The sequence below is a fragment of the Drosophila serrata genome, unplaced genomic scaffold (genome assembly GCF_035046125.1).
Source record: "Drosophila serrata isolate PLE 108 unplaced genomic scaffold, ASM3504612v1 contig_251, whole genome shotgun sequence".
In the NCBI taxonomy this organism is placed as follows: Eukaryota; Metazoa; Arthropoda; class Insecta; order Diptera; family Drosophilidae; genus Drosophila; species Drosophila serrata.
In genome coordinates, this window is record NW_028257149.1 from 399,422 (window position 1) to 422,185 (window position 22,764).

At 32.4% G+C, this 22,764-nt stretch overlaps 1 protein-coding gene across 1 annotated transcript in view; it reads right to left on the minus strand.

Annotated features, from left to right (window-relative positions):
* The window catches only part of LOC110182196 (E3 ubiquitin-protein ligase CHIP-like), a 167,973-nt gene extending 146,108 nt beyond the window's left edge, over positions 1-21,865 (minus strand). Inside the window, exons 1-4 of the mRNA XM_020950209.2 lie at positions 20,950-21,865; positions 20,608-20,809; positions 20,400-20,541; positions 20,222-20,330 (exon numbers count right to left, since the gene is read on the minus strand). Coding sequence (XP_020805868.1) covers positions 20,222-20,330; positions 20,400-20,541; positions 20,608-20,809; positions 20,950-21,078 — 582 coding nt within the window. The 5' untranslated portion in view covers positions 21,079-21,865. The remainder of the gene's footprint in view (positions 1-20,221; positions 20,331-20,399; positions 20,542-20,607; positions 20,810-20,949) is intronic.
* Between the last annotated feature and the right edge of the window lie 899 nt (positions 21,866-22,764).

Consider the following 22,764-nt stretch of genomic DNA (forward strand, 5'->3'; position numbering starts at 1 on the left):
GAGATTTTTAAATTTTGATTTGTCGAAAAATTTCAAATAAAAATATTGTTAATATCGGTACAAAAATGGTAATGGACCTTTATTCAGAAGCTTAAAAGAAATTGAAGGAGTCATTTCCGACCCTATAAATCATATATATTCTTGATCAGCATCTACAGGCGAATCTTTTAAGCCATCTCCGGCCGAAAAAAATTTTTGTCCGAAATTTCCCATTTTTAAAAAAAAGGAAAGGGGTACCATCATGAAAATTTGCGAAAATCGGCCAAAAATTCACATTTTAAATGGAGTATGCAGTTTTGTTAACCTGCTAAAAAATTGCATACGGCCGCTTTCCGAATTGAAATTAATGCATTTTTGGCCTAGTTATGAGATTTTTAAATTTTGATTTGTCGAAAAATTTCAAATAAAAATATTGTTAATATCGGTACAAAAATGGTAATGGACCTTTATTCAGAAGCTTAAAAGAAAGTGAAGGAGTCATTTCCGACCCTATAAATCATATATATTCTTGATCAGCATCTACAGGCGAATCTTTTAAGCCATCTCCGGCCGAAAAAAATTTTTCTCCGAAATTTCCCATTTTTTAAAAAAAAGGAAAGGGGTACCATCATGAAAATTTGCGAAAATCGGCCAAAAATTCACATTTTAAATGAAGTATGCAGTTTTGTTAACCTGCTAAAAAATTGCATACGGCCGCTTTCCGAATTGAAATTAATGCGTTTTTGGCCTAGTTATGAGATTTTTAAATTTTGATTTGTCGAAAAATTTCAAATAAAAATATTGTTAATATCGGTACAAAAATGGTAATGGACCTTTATTCAGAAGCTTAAAAGAAAGTGAAGGAGTCATTTCCGACCCTATAAATCATATATATTCTTGATCAGCATCTACAGGCGAATCTTTTAAGCCATCTCCGGCCGAAAAAAATTTTTCTCCGAAATTTCCCATTTTTTAAAAAAAAGGAAAGGGGTTACATCATGAAAATTTGCGAAAATCGGCCAAAAATTCACATTTTAAATGGAGTATGCAGTTTTGTTAACCTGCTAAAAAATTGCATACGGCCGCTTTCCGAATTGAAATTAATGCATTTTTGGCCTAGTTATGAGATTTTTAAATTTTGATTTGTCGAAAAATTTCAAATAAAAATATTGTTAATATCGGTACAAAAATGGTAATGGACCTTTATTCAGAAGCTTAAAAGAAAGTGAAGGAGTCATTTCCGACCCTATAAATCATATATATTCTTGATCAGCATCTACAGGCGAATCTTTTAAGCCATCTCCGGCCGAAAAAAATTTTTCTCCGAAATTTCCCATTTTTTAAAAAAAAGGAAAGGGGTACCATCATGAAAATTTGCGAAAATCGGCCAAAAATTCACATTTTAAATGAAGTATGCAGTTTTGTTAACCTGCTAAAAAATTGCATACGGCCGCTTTCCGAATTGAAATTAATGCGTTTTTGGCCTAGTTATGAGATTTTTAAATTTTGATTTGTCGAAAAATTTCAAATAAAAATATTGTTAATATCGGTACAAAAATGGTAATGGACCTTTATTCAGAAGCTTAAAAGAAAGTGAAGGAGTCATTTCCGACCCTATAAATCATATATATTCTTGATCAGCATCTACAGGCGAATCTTTTAAGCCATCTCCGGCCGAAAAAAATTTTTCTCCGAAATTTCCCATTTTTTAAAAAAAAGGAAAGGGGTACCATCATGAAAATTTGCGAAAATCGGCCAAAAATTCACATTTTAAATGAAGTATGCAGTTTTGTTAACCTGCTAAAAAATTGCATACGGCCGCTTTCCGAATTGAAATTAATGCGTTTTTGGCCTAGTTATGAGATTTTTAAATTTTGATTTGTCGAAAAATTTCAAATAAAAATATTGTTAATATCGGTACAAAAATGGTAATGGACCTTTATTCAGAAGCTTAAAAGAAAGTGAAGGAGTCATTTCCGACCCTATAAATCATATATATTCTTGATCAGCATCTACAGGCGAATCTTTTAAGCCATCTCCGGCCGAAAAAAATTTTTCTCCGAAATTTCCCATTTTTTAAAAAAAAGGAAAGGGGTTACATCATGAAAATTTGCGAAAATCGGCCAAAAATTCACATTTTAAATGGAGTATGCAGTTTTGTTAACCTGCTAAAAAATTGCATACGGCCGCTTTCCGAATTGAAATTAATGCGTTTTTGGCCTAGTTATGAGATTTTTAAATTTTGATTTGTCGAAAAATTTCAAATAAAAATATTGTTAATATCGGTACAAAAATGGTAATGGACCTTTATTCAGAAGCTTAAAAGAAAGTGAAGGAGTCATTTCCGACCCTATAAATCATATATATTCTTGATCAGCATCTACAGGCGAATCTTTTAAGCCATCTCCGGCCGAAAAAAATTTTTCTCCGAAATTTCCCATTTTTTAAAAAAAAGGAAAGGGGTTACATCATGAAAATTTGCGAAAATCGGCCAAAAATTCACATTTTAAATGGAGTATGCAGTTTTGTTAACCTGCTAAAAAATTGCATACGGCCGCTTTCCGAATTGAAATTAATGCGTTTTTGGCCTAGTTATGAGATTTTTAAATTTTGATTTGTCGAAAAATTTCAAATAAAAATATTGTTAATATCGGTACAAAAATGGTAATGGACCTTTATTCAGAAGCTTAAAAGAAAGTGAAGGAGTCATTTCCGACCCTATAAATCATATATATTCTTGATCAGCATCTACAGGCGAATCTTTTAAGCCATCTCCGGCCGAAAAAAATTTTTCTCCGAAATTTCCCATTTTTTAAAAAAAAGGAAAGGGGTTACATCATGAAAATTTGCGAAAATCGGCCAAAAATTCACATTTTAAATGGAGTATGCAGTTTTGTTAACCTGCTAAAAAATTGCATACGGCCGCTTTCCGAATTGAAATTAATGCGTTTTTGGCCTAGTTATGAGATTTTTAAATTTTGATTTGTCGAAAAATTTCAAATAAAAATATTGTTAATATCGGTACAAAAATGGTAATGGACCTTTATTCAGAAGCTTAAAAGAAAGTGAAGGAGTCATTTCCGACCCTATAAATCATATATATTCTTGATCAGCATCTACAGGCGAATCTTTTAAGCCATCTCCGGCCGAAAAAAATTTTTCTCCGAAATTTCCCATTTTTAAAAAAAAAGGAAAGGGGTTACATCATGAAAATTTGCGAAAATCGGCCAAAAATTCACATTTTAAATGGAGTATGCAGTTTTGTTAACCTGCTAAAAAATTGCATACGGCCGCTTTCCGAATTAAAATTAATGCGTTTTTGGCCTAGTTATGAGATTTTTAAATTTTGATTTGTCGAAAAATTTCAAATAAAAATATTGTTAATATCGGTACAAAAATGGTAATGGACCTTTATTCAGAAGCTTAAAAGAAAGTGAAGGAGTCATTTCCGACCCTATAAATCATATATATTCTTGATCAGCATCTACAGGCGAATCTTTTAAGCCATCTCCGGCCGAAAAAAATTTTTCTCCGAAATTTCCCATTTTTTAAAAAAAAGGAAAGGGGTACCATCATGAAAATTTGCGAAAATCGGCCAAAAATTCACATTTTAAATGAAGTATGCAGTTTTGTTAACCTGCTAAAAAATTGCATACGGCCGCTTTCCGAATTGAAATTAATGCGTTTTTGGCCTAGTTATGAGATTTTTAAATTTTGATTTGTCGAAAAATTTCAAATAAAAATATTGTTAATATCGGTACAAAAATGGTAATGGACCTTTATTCAGAAGCTTAAAAGAAAGTGAAGGAGTCATTTCCGACCCTATAAATCATATATATTCTTGATCAGCATCTACAGGCGAATCTTTTAAGCCATCTCCGGCCGAAAAAAATTTTTCTCCGAAATTTCCCATTTTTTAAAAAAAAGGAAAGGGGTTACATCATGAAAATTTGCGAAAATCGGCCAAAAATTCACATTTTAAATGGAGTATGCAGTTTTGTTAACCTGCTAAAAAATTGCATACGGCCGCTTTCCGAATTGAAATTAATGCGTTTTTGGCCTAGTTATGAGATTTTTAAATTTTGATTTGTCGAAAAATTTCAAATAAAAATATTGTTAATATCGGTACAAAAATGGTAATGGACCTTTATTCAGAAGCTTAAAAGAAAGTGAAGGAGTCATTTCCGACCCTATAAATCATATATATTCTTGATCAGCATCTACAGGCGAATCTTTTAAGCCATCTCCGGCCGAAAAAAATTTTTCTCCGAAATTTCCCATTTTTTAAAAAAAAGGAAAGGGGTTACATCATGAAAATTTGCGAAAATCGGCCAAAAATTCACATTTTAAATGGAGTATGCAGTTTTGTTAACCTGCTAAAAAATTGCATACGGCCGCTTTCCGAATTGAAATTAATGCGTTTTTGGCCTAGTTATGAGATTTTTAAATTTTGATTTGTCGAAAAATTTCAAATAAAAATATTGTTAATATCGGTACAAAAATGGTAATGGACCTTTATTCAGAAGCTTAAAAGAAAGTGAAGGAGTCATTTCCGACCCTATAAATCATATATATTCTTGATCAGCATCTACAGGCGAATCTTTTAAGCCATCTCCGGCCGAAAAAAATTTTTCTCCGAAATTTCCCATTTTTTAAAAAAAAGGAAAGGGGTTACATCATGAAAATTTGCGAAAATCGGCCAAAAATTCACATTTTAAATGGAGTATGCAGTTTTGTTAACCTGCTAAAAAATTGCATACGGCCGCTTTCCGAATTGAAATTAATGCGTTTTTGGCCTAGTTATGAGATTTTTAAATTTTGATTTGTCGAAAAATTTCAAATAAAAATATTGTTAATATCGGTACAAAAATGGTAATGGACCTTTATTCAGAAGCTTAAAAGAAATTGAAGGAGTCATTTCCGACCCTATAAATCATATATATTCTTGATCAGCATCTACAGGCGAATCTTTTAAGCCATCTCCGGCCGAAAAAAATTTTTGTCCGAAATTTCCCATTTTTAAAAAAAAGGAAAGGGGTACCATCATGAAAATTTGCGAAAATCGGCCAAAAATTCACATTTTAAATGGAGTATGCAGTTTTGTTAACCTGCTAAAAAATTGCATACGGCCGCTTTCCGAATTGAAATTAATGCATTTTTGGCCTAGTTATGAGATTTTTAAATTTTGATTTGTCGAAAAATTTCAAATAAAAATATTGTTAATATCGGTACAAAAATGGTAATGGACCTTTATTCAGAAGCTTAAAAGAAAGTGAAGGAGTCATTTCCGACCCTATAAATCATATATATTCTTGATCAGCATCTACAGGCGAATCTTTTAAGCCATCTCCGGCCGAAAAAAATTTTTCTCCGAAATTTCCCATTTTTTAAAAAAAAGGAAAGGGGTACCATCATGAAAATTTGCGAAAATCGGCCAAAAATTCACATTTTAAATGAAGTATGCAGTTTTGTTAACCTGCTAAAAAATTGCATACGGCCGCTTTCCGAATTGAAATTAATGCGTTTTTGGCCTAGTTATGAGATTTTTAAATTTTGATTTGTCGAAAAATTTCAAATAAAAATATTGTTAATATCGGTACAAAAATGGTAATGGACCTTTATTCAGAAGCTTAAAAGAAAGTGAAGGAGTCATTTCCGACCCTATAAATCATATATATTCTTGATCAGCATCTACAGGCGAATCTTTTAAGCCATCTCCGGCCGAAAAAAATTTTTCTCCGAAATTTCCCATTTTTTAAAAAAAAGGAAAGGGGTTACATCATGAAAATTTGCGAAAATCGGCCAAAAATTCACATTTTAAATGGAGTATGCAGTTTTGTTAACCTGCTAAAAAATTGCATACGGCCGCTTTCCGAATTGAAATTAATGCATTTTTGGCCTAGTTATGAGATTTTTAAATTTTGATTTGTCGAAAAATTTCAAATAAAAATATTGTTAATATCGGTACAAAAATGGTAATGGACCTTTATTCAGAAGCTTAAAAGAAAGTGAAGGAGTCATTTCCGACCCTATAAATCATATATATTCTTGATCAGCATCTACAGGCGAATCTTTTAAGCCATCTCCGGCCGAAAAAAATTTTTCTCCGAAATTTCCCATTTTTTAAAAAAAAGGAAAGGGGTACCATCATGAAAATTTGCGAAAATCGGCCAAAAATTCACATTTTAAATGAAGTATGCAGTTTTGTTAACCTGCTAAAAAATTGCATACGGCCGCTTTCCGAATTGAAATTAATGCGTTTTTGGCCTAGTTATGAGATTTTTAAATTTTGATTTGTCGAAAAATTTCAAATAAAAATATTGTTAATATCGGTACAAAAATGGTAATGGACCTTAATTCAGAAGCTTAAAAGAAAGTGAAGGAGTCATTTCCGACCCTATAAATCATATATATTCTTGATCAGCATCTACAGGCGAATCTTTTAAGCCATCTCCGGCCGAAAAAAATTTTTGTCCGAAATTTCCCATTTTTAAAAAAAAGGAAAGGGGTACCATCATGAAAATTTGCGAAAATCGGCCAAAAATTCACATTTTAAATGGAGTATGCAGTTTTGTTAACCTGCTAAAAAATTGCATACGGCCGCTTTCCGAATTGAAATTAATGCATTTTTGGCCTAGTTATGAGATTTTTAAATTTTGATTTGTCGAAAAATTTCAAATAAAAATATTGTTAATATCGGTACAAAAATGGTAATGGACCTTTATTCAGAAGCTTAAAAGAAAGTGAAGGAGTCATTTCCGACCCTATAAATCATTTATATTCTTGATCAGCATCTACAGGCGAATCTTTTAAGCCATCTCCGGCCGAAAAAAATTTTTCTTCGAAATTTCCCATTTTTTAAAAAAAAGGAAAGGGGTACCATCATGAAAATTTGCGAAAATCGGCCAAAAATTCACATTTTAAATGAAGTATGCAGTTTTGTTAACCTGCTAAAAAATTGCATACGGCCGCTTTCCGAATTGAAATTAATGCATTTTTGGCCTAGTTATGAGATTTTTAAATTTTGATTTGTCGAAAAATTTCAAATAAAAATATTGTTAATATCGGTACAAAAATGGTAATGGACCTTTATTCAGAAGCTTAAAAGAAAGTGAAGGAGTCATTTCCGACCCTATAAATCATATATATTCTTGATCAGCATCTACAGGCGAATCTTTTAAGCCATCTCCGGCCGAAAAAAATTTTTCTCCGAAATTTCCCATTTTTTAAAAAAAAGGAAAGGGGTACCATCATGAAAATTTGCGAAAATCGGCCAAAAATTCACATTTTAAATGGAGTATGCAGTTTTGTTAACCTGCTAAAAAATTGCATACGGCCGCTTTCCGAATTGGAAATGGAGTATGCAGTTTTGTTAACCTGCTAAAAAATTGCATACGGCCGCTTTCCGAATTGAAATTAATGCGTTTTTGGCCTAGTTATGAGATTTTTAAATTTTGATTTGTCGAAAAATTTCAAATAAAAATATTGTTAATATCGGTACAAAAATGGTAATGGACCTTTATTCAGAAGCTTAAAAGAAAGTGAAGGAGTCATTTCCGACCCTATAAATCATATATATTCTTGATCAGCATCTACAGGCGAATCTTTTAAGCCATCTCCGGGGGAAAACAATTTTTCTCCGAAATTTCCCATTTTTTAAAAAAAAGGAAAGGGGTTACATCATGAAAATTTGCGAAAATCGGCCAAAAATTCACATTTTAAATGAAGTATGCAGTTTTGTTAACCTGCTAAAAAATTGCATACGGCCGCTTTCCGAATTGAAATTAATGCGTTTTTGGCCTAGTTATGAGATTTTTAAATTTTGATTTGTCGAAAAATTTCAAATAAAAATATTGTTAATATCGGTACAAAAATGGTAATGGACCTTTATTCAGAAGCTTAAAAGAAAGTGAAGGAGTCATTTCCGACCCTATAAATCATATATATTCTTGATCAGCATCTACAGGCGAATCTTTTAAGCCATCTCCGGCAGAAAAAAATTTTTCTCCGAAATTTCCCATTTTTTAAAAAAAAGGAAAGGGGTACCATCATGAAAATTTGCGAAAATCGGCCAAAAATTCACATTTTAAATGGAGTATGCAGTTTTGTTAACCTGCTAAAAAATTGCATACGGCCGCTTTCCGAATTGAAATTAATGCGTTTTTGGCCTAGTTATGAGATTTTTAAATTTTGATTTGTCGAAAAATTTCAAATAAAAATATTGTTAATATCGGTACAAAAATGGTAATGGACCTTTATTCAGAAGCTTAAAAGAAAGTGAAGGAGTCATTTCCGACCCTATAAATCATATATATTCTTGATCAGCATCTACAGGCGAATCTTTTAAGCCATCTCCGGCCGAAAAAAATTTTTCTCCGAAATTTCCCATTTTTTAAAAAAAAGGAAAGGGGTTACATCATGAAAATTTGCGAAAATCGGCCAAAAATTCACATTTTAAATGGAGTATGCAGTTTTGTTAACCTGCTAAAAAATTGCATACGGCCGCTTTCCGAATTGAAATTAATGCGTTTTTGGCCTAGTTATGAGATTTTTAAATTTTGATTTGTCGAAAAATTTCAAATAAAAATATTGTTAATATCGGTACAAAAATGGTAATGGACCTTTATTCAGAAGCTTAAAAGAAAGTGAAGGAGTCATTTCCGACCCTATAAATCATATATATTCTTGATCAGCATCTACAGGCGAATCTTTTAAGCCATCTCCGGCCGAAAAAAATTTTTATCCGAAATTTCCCATTTTTTAAAAAAAAGGAAAGGGGTTACATCATGAAAATTTGCGAAAATCGGCCAAAAATTCACATTTTAAATGGAGTATGCAGTTTTGTTAACCTGCTAAAAAATTGCATACGGCCGCTTTCCGAATTGAAATTAATGCGTTTTTGGCCTATATTCTTGATCAGCATCTACAGGCGAATCTTTTAAGCCATCTCCGGCCGAAAAAAATTTTTCTCCGAAATTTCCCATTTTTTAAAAAAAAGGAAAGGGGTTACATCATGAAAATTTGCGAAAATCGGCCAAAAATTCACATTTTAAATGGAGTATGCAGTTTTGTTAACCTGCTAAAAAATTGCATACGGCCGCTTTCCGAATTGAAATTAATGCGTTTTTGGCCTAGTTATGAGATTTTTAAATTTTGATTTGTCGAAAAATTTCAAATAAAAATATTGTTAATATCGGTACAAAAATGGTAATGGACCTTTATTCAGAAGCTTAAAAGAAAGTGAAGGAGTCATTTCCGACCCTATAAATCATATATATTCTTGATCAGCATCTACAGGCGAATCTTTTAAGCCATCTCCGGCCGAAAAAAATTTTTCTCCGAAATTTTCCATTTTTTAAAAAAAAGGAAAGGGGTTACATCATGAAAATTTGCGAAAATCGGCCAAAAATTCACATTTTAAATGGAGTATGCAGTTTTGTTAACCTGCTAAAAAATTGCATACGGCCGCTTTCCGAATTGAAATTAATGCGTTTTTGGCCTAGTTATGAGATTTTTAAATTTTGATTTGTCGAAAAATTTCAAATAAAAATATTGTTAATATCGGTACAAAAATGGTAATGGACCTTTATTCAGAAGCTTAAAAGAAAGTGAAGGAGTCATTTCCGACCCTATAAATCATATATATTCTTGATCAGCATCTACAGGCGAATCTTTTAAGCCATCTCCGGCCGAAAAAAATTTTTCTCCGAAATTTCCCATTTTTTAAAAAAAAGGAAAGGGGTTACATCATGAAAATTTGCGAAAATCGGCCAAAAATTCACATTTTAAATGGAGTATGCAGTTTTGTTAACCTGCTAAAAAATTGCATACGGCCGCTTTCCGAATTGAAATTAATGCATTTTTGGCCTAGTTATGAGATTTTTAAATTTGGATTTGTCGAAAAATTTCAAATAAAAATATTGTTAATATCGGTACAAAAATGGTAATGGACCTTTATTCAGAAGCTTAAAAGAAAGTGAAGGAGTCATTTCCGACCCTATAAATCATATATATTCTTGATCAGCATCTACAGGCGAATCTTTTAAGCCATCTCCGGCCGAAAAACATTTTTCTCCGAAATTTCCCATTTTTAAAAAAAAAGGAAAGGGGTACCATCATGAAAATTTGCGAAAATCGGCCAAAAATTCACATTTTAAATGGAGTATGCAGTTTTGTTAACCTGCTAAAAAATTGCATACGGCCGCTTTCCGAATTGAAATTAATGCATTTTTGGCCTAGTTATGAGATTTTTAAATTTGGATTTGTCGAAAAATTTCAAATAAAAATATTGTTAATATCGGTACAAAAATGGTAATGGACCTTTATTCAGAAGCTTAAAAGAAAGTGAAGGAGTCATTTCCGACCCTATAAATCATATATATTCTTGATCAGCATCTACAGGCGAATCTTTTAAGCCATCTCCGGCCGAAAAACATTTTTCTCCGAAATTTTCCATTTTTTTAAAAAAAGGAAAGGGGTACCATCATGAAAATTTGCGAAAATCGGCCAAAAATTCACATTTTAAATGGAGTATGCAGTTTTGTTAACCTGCTAAAAAATTGCATACGGCCGCTTTCCGAATTGAAATTAATGCATTTTTGGCCTAGTTATGAGATTTTTAAATTTGGATTTGTCGAAAAATTTCAAATAAAAATATTGTTAATATCGGTACAAAAATGGTAATGGACCTTTATTCAGAAGTTTAAAAGAAAGTGAAGGAGTCATTTCCGACCCTATAAATCATATATATTCTTGATCAGCATCTACAGGCGAATCTTTTAAGCCATCTCCGGCCGAAAAAAATTTTTCTCCGAAATTTCCCATTTTTTAAAAAAAAGGAAAGGGGTTACATCATGAAAATTTGCGAAAATCGGCCAAAAATTCACATTTTAAATGGCGAATCTTTTAAGCCATCTCCGGCCGAAAAAAATTTTTCTCCGAAAATTCCCATTTTTTTAAAAAAAGGAAAGGGGTACCATCATGAAAATTTGCGAAAATCGGCCAAAAATTCACATTTTAAATGGAGTATGCAGTTTTGTTAACCTGCTAAAAAATTGCATACGGCCGCTTTCCGAATTGAAATTAATGCATTTTTGGCCTAGTTATGAGATTTTTAAATTTTGATTTGTCGAAAAATTTCAAATAAAAATATTGTTAATATCGGTACAAAAATGGTAATGGACCTTTATTCAGAAGCTTAAAAGATAGTGAAGGAGTCATTTCCGACCCTATAAATCATATATATTCTTGATCAGCATCTACAGGCGAATCTTTTAAGCCATCTCCGGCCGAAAAAAATTTTTCTCCGAAATTTCCCATTTTTTTAAAAAAAGGAAAGGGGTACCATCATGAAAATTTGCGAAAATCGGCCAAAAATTCACATTTTAAATGGAGTATGCAGTTTTGTTAACCTGCTAAAAAATTGCATACGGCCGCTTTCCGAATTGAAATTAATGCATTTTTGGCCTAGTTATGAGATTTTTAAATTTTGATTTGTCGAAAAATTTCAAATAAAAATATTGTTAATATCGGTACAAAAATGGTAATGGACCTTTATTCAGAAGCTTAAAAGAAAGTGAAGGAGTCATTTCCGACCCTATAAATCATATATATTCTTGATCAGCATCTACATACGAATCTTTTAAGCCATCTCCGGGGGAAAACAATTTTTCTCCGAAATTTCCCATTTTTTAAAAAAAAGGAAAGGGGTTACATCATGAAAATTTGCGAAAATCGGCCAAAAATTCACATTTTAAATGGAGTATGCAGTTTTGTTAACCTGCTAAAAAATTGCATACGGCCGCTTTCCGAATTGAAATTAATGCATTTTTGGCCTAGTTATGAGATTTTTAAATTTGGATTTGTCGAAAAATTTCAAATAAAAATATTGTTAATATCGGTACAAAAATGGTAATGGGCCTTCAGTCAGAAGCTTAAAAGAAAGTGAAGGAGTCATTTCCGACCCTATAAATCATATATATTCTTGATCAGCATCTACAGGCGAATCTTTTAAGCCATCTCCGGCCGAAAAAAATTTTTATCCGAAATTTCCCATTTTTTAAAAAAAAGGAAAGGGGTTACATCATGAAAATTTGCGAAAATCGGCCAAAAATTCACATTTTAAATGGAGTATGCAGTTTTGTTAACCTGCTAAAAAATTGCATACGGCCGCTTTCCGAATTGAAATTAATGCGTTTTTGGCCTAGTTATGAGATTTTTAAATTTTGATTTGTCGAAAAATTTCAAATAAAAATATTGTTAATATCGGTACAAAAATGGTAATGGACCTTTATTCAGAAGCTTAAAAGAAAGTGAAGGAGTCATTTCCGACCCTATAAATCATATATATTCTTGATCAGCATCTACAGGCGAATCTTTTAAGCCATCTCCGGCCGAAAAAAATTTTTCTCCGAAATTTCCCATTTTTTAAAAAAAAGGAAAGGGGTTACATCATGAAAATTTGCGAAAATCGGCCAAAAATTCACATTTTAAATGGAGTATGCAGTTTTGTTAACCTGCTAAAAAATTGCATACGGCCGCTTTCCGAATTGAAATTAATGCATTTTTGGCCTAGTTATGAGATTTTTAAATTTGGATTTGTCGAAAAATTTCAAATAAAAATATTGTTAATATCGGTACAAAAATGGTAATGGACCTTTATTCAGAAGCTTAAAAGAAAGTGAAGGAGTCATTTCCGACCCTATAAATCATATATATTCTTGATCAGCATCTACAGGCGAATCTTTTAAGCCATCTCCGGCCGAAAAACATTTTTCTCCGAAATTTCCCATTTTTAAAAAAAAAGGAAAGGGGTACCATCATGAAAATTTGCGAAAATCGGCCAAAAATTCACATTTTAAATGGAGTATGCAGTTTTGTTAACCTGCTAAAAAATTGCATACGGCCGCTTTCCGAATTGAAATTAATGCATTTTTGGCCTAGTTATGAGATTTTTAAATTTGGATTTGTCGAAAAATTTCAAATAAAAATATTGTTAATATCGGTACAAAAATGGTAATGGACCTTTATTCAGAAGCTTAAAAGAAAGTGAAGGAGTCATTTCCGACCCTATAAATCATATATATTCTTGATCAGCATCTACAGGCGAATCTTTTAAGCCATCTCCGGCCGAAAAACATTTTTCTCCGAAATTTTCCATTTTTTTAAAAAAAGGAAAGGGGTACCATCATGAAAATTTGCGAAAATCGGCCAAAAATTCACATTTTAAATGGAGTATGCAGTTTTGTTAACCTGCTAAAAAATTGCATACGGCCGCTTTCCGAATTGAAATTAATGCATTTTTGGCCTAGTTATGAGATTTTTAAATTTGGATTTGTCGAAAAATTTCAAATAAAAATATTGTTAATATCGGTACAAAAATGGTAATGGACCTTTATTCAGAAGCTTAAAAGAAAGTGAAGGAGTCATTTCCGACCCTATAAATCATATATATTCTTGATCAGCATCTACAGGCGAATCTTTTAAGCCATCTCCGGCCGAAAAACATTTTTCTCCGAAATTTCCCATTTTTAAAAAAAAAGGAAAGGGGTACCATCATGAAAATTTGCGAAAATCGGCCAAAAATTCACATTTTAAATGGAGTATGCAGTTTTGTTAACCTGCTAAAAAATTGCATACGGCCGCTTTCCGAATTGAAATTAATGCATTTTTGGCCTAGTTATGAGATTTTTAAATTTGGATTTGTCGAAAAATTTCAAATAAAAATATTGTTAATATCGGTACAAAAATGGTAATGGACCTTTATTCAGAAGTTTAAAAGAAAGTGAAGGAGTCATTTCCGACCCTATAAATCATATATATTCTTGATCAGCATCTACAGGCGAATCTTTTAAGCCATCTCCGGCCGAAAAAAATTTTTCTCCGAAATTTCCCATTTTTTAAAAAAAAGGAAAGGGGTTACATCATGAAAATTTGCGAAAATCGGCCAAAAATTCACATTTTAAATGGCGAATCTTTTAAGCCATCTCCGGCCGAAAAAAATTTTTCTCCGAAAATTCCCATTTTTTTAAAAAAAGGAAAGGGGTACCATCATGAAAATTTGCGAAAATCGGCCAAAAATTTACATTTAAAATGGAGTATGCAGTTTTGTTAACCTGCTAAAAAATTGCATACGGCCGCTTTCCGAATTGAAATTAATGCATTTTTGGCCTAGTTATGAGATTTTTAAATTTGGATTTGTCGAAAAATTTCAAATAAAAATATTGTTAATATCGGTACAAAAATGGTAATGGACCTTTATTCAGAAGCTTAAAAGATAGTGAAGGAGTCATTTCCGACCCTATAAATCATATATATTCTTGATCAGCATCTACAGGCGAATCTTTTAAGCCATCTCCGGCCGAAAAAAATTTTTCTCCGAAATTTCCCATTTTTTTAAAAAAAGGAAAGGGGTACCATCATGAAAATTTGCGAAAATCGGCCAAAAATTCACATTTTAAATGGAGTATGCAGTTTTGTTAACCTGCTAAAAAATTGCATACGGCCGCTTTCCGAATTGAAATTAATGCATTTTTGGCCTAGTTATGAGATTTTTAAATTTTGATTTGTCGAAAAATTTCAAATAAAAATATTGTTAATATCGGTACAAAAATGGTAATGGACCTTTATTCAGAAGCTTAAAAGAAAGTGAAGGAGTCATTTCCGACCCTATAAATCATATATATTCTTGATCAGCATCTACATACGAATCTTTTAAGCCATCTCCGGGGGAAAACAATTTTTCTCCGAAATTTCCCATTTTTTAAAAAAAAGGAAAGGGGTTACATCATGAAAATTTGCGAAAATCGGCCAAAAATTCACATTTTAAATGGAGTATGCAGTTTTGTTAACCTGCTAAAAAATTGCATACGGCCGCTTTCCGAATTGAAATTAATGCATTTTTGGCCTAGTTATGAGATTTTTAAATTTGGATTTGTCGAAAAATTTCAAATAAAAATATTGTTAATATCGGTACAAAAATGGTAATGGACCTTTATTCAGAAGCTTAAAAGAAAGTGAAGGAGTCATTTCCGACCCTATAAATCATATATATTCTTGATCAGCATCTACAGGCGAATCTTTTAAGCCATCTCCGGCCGAAAAAAATTTTTCTCCGAAATTTCCCATTTTTTAAAAAAAAGGAAAGGGGTTACATCATGAAAATTTGCGAAAATCGGCCAAAAATTCACATTTTAAATGGAGTATGCAGTTTTGTTAACCTGCTAAAAAATTGCATACGGACGCTTTCCGAATTGAAATTAATGCGTTTTTGGCCTAGTTATGAGATTTTTAAATTTTGATTTGTCGAAAAATTTCAAATAAAAATATTGTTAATATCGGTACAAAAATGGTAATGGACCTTTATTCAGAAGCTTAAAAGAAAGTGAAGGAGTCATTTCCGACCCTATAAATCATATATATTCTTGATCAACATCTACAGGCGAATCTTTTAAGCCATCTCCGGCCGAAAAAAATTTTTCTCCGAAATTTCCCATTTTTAAAAAAAAAAGGAAAGGGGTTACATCATGAAAAGTTGCGAAAATCGGCCAAAAATTCACATTTTAAATGGAGTATGCAGTTTTGTTAACCTGCTAAAAAATTGCATACGGCCGCTTTCCGAATTGAAATTAATGCGTTTTTGGCCTAGTTATGAGATTTTTAAATTTGGATTTGTCGAAAAATTTCAAATAAAAATATTGTTAATATCGGTACAAAAATGGTAATGGACCTTTATTCAGAAGCTTAAAAGAAAGTGAAGGAGTCATTTCCGACCCTATAAATCATATATATTCTTGATCAGCATCTACAGGCGAATCTTTTAAGCCATCTCCGGCCGAAAAAAATTTTTCTCCGAAATTTCCCATTTTTTAAAAAAAAGGAAAGGGGTTACATCATGAAAATTTGCGAAAATCGGCCAAAAATTCACATTTTAAATGGAGTATGCAGTTTTGTTAACCTGCTAAAAAATTGCATACGGCCGCTTTCCGAATTGAAATTAATGCATTTTTGGCCTAGTTATGAGATTTTTAAATTTTGATTTGTCGAAAAATTTCAAATAAAAATATTGTTAATATCGGTACAAAAATGGTAATGGACCTTTATTCAGAAGCTTAAAAGAAAGTGAAGGAGTCATTTCCGACCCTAGAAATCATATATATTCTTGATCAGCATCTACAGGCGAATCTTTTAAGCCATCTCCGGCCGAAAAAAATTTTTCTCCGAAATTTCCCATTTTTTAAAAAAAAGGAAAGGGGTTACATCATGAAAATTTGCGAAAATCGGCCAAAAATTCACATTTTAAATTGAGTATGCAGTTTTATTAACCTGCTAAAAAATTGCATACGGCCGCTTTCCGAATTGAAATTAATGCATTTTTGGCCTAGTTATGAGATTTTTAAAATTTGATTTGTCGAAAAATTTCAAATAAAAATATTGTTAATATCGGTACAAAAATGGTAATGGACCTTTATTCAGAAGCTTAAAAGATAGTGAAGGAGTCATTTCCGACCCTATAAATCATATATATTCTTGATCAGCATCTACAGGCGAATCTTTTAAGCCATCTCCGGCCGAAAAAAATTTTTCTCCGAAATTTCCCATTTTTTTAAAAAAAGGAAAGGGGTACCATCATGAAAATTTGCGAAAATCGGCCAAAAATTTACATTTAAAATGGAGTATGCAGTTTTGTTAACCTGCTAAAAAATTGCATACGGCCGCTTTCCGAATTGAAATTAATGCATTTTTGGCCTAGTTATGAGATTTTTAAATTTGGATTTGTCGAAAAATTTCAAATAAAAATATTGTTAATATCGGTACAAAAATGGTAATGGACCTTTATTCAGAAGTTTAAAAGAAAGTGAAGGAGTCATTTCCGACCCTATAAATCATATATATTCTTGATCAGCATCTACAGGCGAATCTTTTAAGCCATCTCCGGCCGAAAAAAATTTTTCTCCGAAATTTCCCATTTTTTAAAAAAAAGGAAAGGGGTTACATCATGAAAATTTGCGAAAATCGGCCAAAAATTCACATTTTAAATGGCGAATCTTTTAAGCCATCTCCGGCCGAAAAAAATTTTTCTCCGAAAATTCCCATTTTTTTAAAAAAAGGAAAGGGGTACCATCATGAAAATTTGCGAAAATCGGCCAAAAATTTACATTTAAAATGGAGTATGCAGTTTTGTTAACCTGCTAAAAAATTGCATACGGCCGCTTTCCGAATTGAAATTAATGCATTTTTGGCCTAGTTATGAGATTTTTAAATTTGGATTTGTCGAAAAATTTCAAATAAAAATATTGTTAATATCGGTACAAAAATGGTAATGGACCTTTATTCAGAAGCTTAAAAGATAGTGAAGGAGTCATTTCCGACCCTATAAATCATATATATTCTTGATCAGCATCTACAGGCGAATCTTTTAAGCCATCTCCGGCCGAAAAAAATTTTTCTCCGAAATTTCCCATTTTTTTAAAAAAAGGAAAGGGGTACCATCATGAAAATTTGCGAAAATCGGCCAAAAATTCACATTTTAAATGGAGTATGCAGTTTTGTTAACCTGCTAAAAAATTGCATACGGCCGCTTTCCGAATTGAAATTAATGCATTTTTGGCCTAGTTATGAGATTTTTAAATTTTGATTTGTCGAAAAATTTCAAATAAAAATATTGTTAATATCGGTACAAAAATGGTAATGGACCTTTATTCAGAAGCTTAAAAGAAAGTGAAGGAGTCATTTCCGACCCTATAAATCATATATATTCTTGATCAGCATCTACATACGAATCTTTTAAGCCATCTCCGGGGGAAAACAATTTTTCTCCGAAATTTCCCATTTTTTAAAAAAAAGGAAAGGGGTTACATCATGAAAATTTGCGAAAATCGGCCAAAAATTCACATTTTAAATGGAGTATGCAGTTTTGTTAACCTGCTAAAAAATTGCATACGGCCGCTTTCCGAATTGAAATTAATGCATTTTTGGCCTAGTTATGAGATTTTTAAATTTGGATTTGTCGAAAAATTTCAAATAAAAATATTGTTAATATCGGTACAAAAATGGTAATGGACCTTTATTCAGAAGCTTAAAAGAAAGTGAAGGAGTCATTTCCGACCCTATAAATCATATATATTCTTGATCAGCATCTACAGGCGAATCTTTTAAGCCATCTCCGGCCGAAAAAAATTTTTCTCCGAAATTTCCCATTTTTTAAAAAAAAGGAAAGGGGTTACATCATGAAAATTTGCGAAAATCGGCCAAAAATTCACATTTTAAATGGAGTATGCAGTTTTGTTAACCTGCTAAAAAATTGCATACGGACGCTTTCCGAATTGAAATTAATGCGTTTTTGGCCTAGTTATGAGATTTTTAAATTTTGATTTGTCGAAAAATTTCAAATAAAAATATTGTTAATATCGGTACAAAAATGGTAATGGACCTTTATTCAGAAGCTTAAAAGAAAGTGAAGGAGTCATTTCCGACCCTATAAATCATATATATTCTTGATCAACATCTACAGGCGAATCTTTTAAGCCATCTCCGGCCGAAAAAAATTTTTCTCCGAAATTTCCCATTTTTAAAAAAAAAAGGAAAGGGGTTACATCATGAAAAGTTGCGAAAATCGGCCAAAAATTCACATTTTAAATGGAGTATGCAGTTTTGTTAACCTGCTAAAAAATTGCATACGGCCGCTTTCCGAATTGAAATTAATGCGTTTTTGGCCTAGTTATGAGATTTTTAAATTTGGATTTGTCGAAAAATTTCAAATAAAAATATTGTTAATATCGGTACAAAAATGGTAATGGACCTTTATTCAGAAGCTTAAAAGAAAGTGAAGGAGTCATTTCCGACCCTATAAATCATATATATTCTTGATCAGCATCTACAGGCGAATCTTTTAAGCCATCTCCGGCCGAAAAAAATTTTTCTCCGAAATTTCCCATTTTTTAAAAAAAAGGAAAGGGGTTACATCATGAAAATTTGCGAAAATCGGCCAAAAATTCACATTTTAAATGGAGTATGCAGTTTTGTTAACCTGCTAAAAAATTGCATACGGCCGCTTTCCGAATTGAAATTAATGCATTTTTGGCCTAGTTATGAGATTTTTAAATTTTGATTTGTCGAAAAATTTCAAATAAAAATATTGTTAATATCGGTACAAAAATGGTAATGGACCTTTATTCAGAAGCTTAAAAGAAAGTGAAGGAGTCATTTCCGACCCTAGAAATCATATATATTCTTGATCAGCATCTACAGGCGAATCTTTTAAGCCATCTCCGGCCGAAAAAAATTTTTCTCCGAAATTTCCCATTTTTTAAAAAAAAGGAAAGGGGTTACATCATGAAAATTTGCGAAAATCGGCCAAAAATTCACATTTTAAATTGAGTATGCAGTTTTATTAACCTGCTAAAAAATTGCATACGGCCGCTTTCCGAATTGAAATTAATGCATTTTTGGCCTAGTTATGAGATTTTTAAAATTTGATTTGTCGAAAAATTTCATATAATAATATCGTTAATATCGGTACAAAATTGGGAATGGGCCTTCAGTCAGAAGCTTAAAAGAAAGTGAAGGAGTCATTTCCGACCCTATAAATCATATATATTCTTGATCAGCATCTACAGGCGAATCTTTTAAGCCATCTCCGGCCGAAAAAAATTTTTCTCCGAAATTTGCCATTTTTTTAAAAAAAGGAAAGGGGTTACATCATGAAAACTTGCGAAAATCGGCAAAAAATTCACATTTTAAATGGAGTATGCAGTTTTGTTAACCTGCTAAAAAATTGCATACGGCCGCTTTCCGAATTGAAATTAATGCATTTTTGGCCTAGTTATGAGATTTTTAAAATTTGATTTGTCGAAAAATTTCAAATAAAAATATTGTTAATATCGGTACAAAATTGGGAATGGACCTTCAATCAGAAGCTTAAAAGAAAGTGAAGGAGTCATTTTCGACCCTATAAATCATATATATTCTTGATCAGCATCTACAGGCGAATCTTTTAAGCCATCTCCGAAATTTCCCATTTTTTAAAAAAAAGGAAAGGTGCCGGAAGGAATATATCTGATTTATAGGGTCGGAAATTATATTAATACAAGAAAAGAAACCATTTTCGGTTTCGGTCCGAAGTTTGTGTACCCTTATAGTTTTGCAATTTTGTCATTAATAATCAACTCAGTTAGTTCGATTCGCATAACAATAAAACAAAAAATATATATAAAAAATGAGTAAAAAATAAAGAGAAACTTACACATTCCTGTTGAATTTGTTGCTTTTGCATCTGCAGCTCATCTTCTGGCAAATTGTTGGTATTTTTCGTCAATTCCGACAAGCGATTATTTTCATCGGCCCTCAATAAACTGTAAACATTTGGTATATATAAGAAATATTGATTAACTAAAACGGAGGTTTCTTTTTTAAATTGTTACTCATTCATATGGAGAAGCATTTTTGTTTCTTGTTGTATCTCTTTCGACTGAAAGTCGATCCAATTCTTCTTGCGAGCCTTTTCCAACTTCACAGCAACATCTGTAGTGTTGCTAGCGACTTCTTTCTTGGCCACGCCAAGAGCTGAAATAATATTCATTGCCATCCCGGTTATTAATTTGTTCAGTTCATATTTCTATATTAACTAACCGGTCTCCAAGCACTTGGTGGCGTCCTCAATGTTCTCACAGTCCATAACATTGGCGCCCATCAATAGTCCGGCTGCAAATAGACGTTGTGACTTGATGTTCAGGGCACGACGCCAATCCTGGACAAATAGCTCCCATTGCTTGAGCTTTTCGTGGCACATGGCCCGATCCATAAGGAGATGATAGTTGGAGGGGTCAATATTCTGCAAATCAAAGAAATACAACGTTTTTAAATATAGTATCTCATTGTTGTTCTTATTCTTAAGGGGTTTAGTTTTGGAAAGTATTTCTGTGTATGTTCTTTTTAGATTTTCAATCGTTCATACAACTTTTGAATACTTACCAAGGCTGCCGAGTAGCTCTTTATGGCATCTTCAAACTTGCGATCTTTGAACAAGCAGTCGCCTTGATGCTTGAGCTCCTCCTCCGAAAGATTTGCGAGGGAGGTGGTCATGCTGGTCTCAAAATCCATACTTCTTCGATGAAGCCCTGAGAAAATCCCGTTTAAAAAGTTTCACACGAGAAAATATTACTTGAAATATGAAATCTGAAATATGAAATCTGAAACAGCCTTAAACAACTTTTTCAAGGAGTGCTTTGATTCTTTCATAAAATGCTTTTCAATATATCGTAGAATTCGAATTTCGGATCCGATAAGTTCCAGTTTGTATCCTTTATCAACAAAGGCAACTATCGGCAGCCATCGAAAACGCGTCAGCAGTAAGAACAGCCACAGTCACACTGATCCCATTTGGTCCCTGTATAAAAAGCACGCCAGCGGGCCCTAGGCTCACTTCATATTGTACTGCCCGTGAAGTCACATATTTTTTTTATTTTTCCATTCGGATTTTGTTTATTAATTTGTATTTATTTGATTTATTGTATTTGACTGTGTTGCGATTTTCTTCGTCTCTAACTTTTTGTTTTTAATTTCTTGCTGTTCACCTTTTGACGATTCGAATATTCAGCCATTACTTTGGTTCGAAAGATGTGTTATTTATTTATTAAATGGTTCCTTTTCAATTACGCAGAGTTTATTTTATATAAGACATTAATTTATTAGAAACGGCTTGGAAAGGCTTTTCCGTATATGGATTATAAACATAAAATGGTTTCTTTTCATTTAACAATTTTGACTTTGGCCTAAAAATGACTCCGTCTTTTTTAATTTGTTTTGTACAATTTTTGTTTTTATTTAAAACTTGAATTTATAAGAAAATGAATGTAATGTTATATTTATATTGGAGATCCTCCTGTTCCTCCTGCTTGTGTTCTTCCGTTCTGGGACAGCAGCCTCGCTCGGCTTGTTCTAGCTGATTCCGATGGGCGTTGTTTAACCTGTGATCAGATAGATCCATATATTATAGGAGGAACCCTCCCTTTTCCCCTTCCTCCGTCCTGGAAATTCAATAGGCTAGCGATTATTATATTAAAATCTGTGCTTCCGGTCTAAGCTCAGCGCAAATGTATGCCATGTATTGTCACTTCCGCTCTCATTATAATTCAGCCCAAAAGATGCACCATAATGTCCCTAACGTTTAGCTACTCTCTACTATTTTTTTTATTGCCTACTTTCGCGGAGCAAAAAATATTGTGCCGATAAATGATAGTACACTGTTTTGGGCTGCAGAACATTGCTCAACGGTCTTAGGAAAATTAAAAAGCAAAAATGTCTGGATTATATTATTATATGCAGCAAGTTATGTTGGGTTCCTAGATTTGCATCTTTTGGGACCAATGTATTTCAAACAGAGCCCCTGTCTACAATATGCAGAAAAGTATGCTACGCATTTTTCACTTCCGCCTTCTAATAATTCAGCCTAAAAGATGCACAGTTGTTCAGCCAGACAGCGCAAATTCTTTGCCAAATATTTTTAATTGCATAATTCCACGGGGCAAAATATAATTGAGTTGATATTTAATGATAGCATACTGTTTTGGGCAACAGATCTAAGTATTTTCAGTTCCCTTCAAACTGTGTCCCAGACTACAATATGCCGAAAAGTATGCTACGCATTTCACTTCCGCTTTCTTTTAATTCAGCCTAAAAGATGCGCAGTTTTACAGTCAGACAGTTCGAAATGGTTGCTAATTGCTTTTTATTGCATACTTTTGCGGGGCAAAAAATTCGTGTTGATATTTAATGGTAGCATACTGT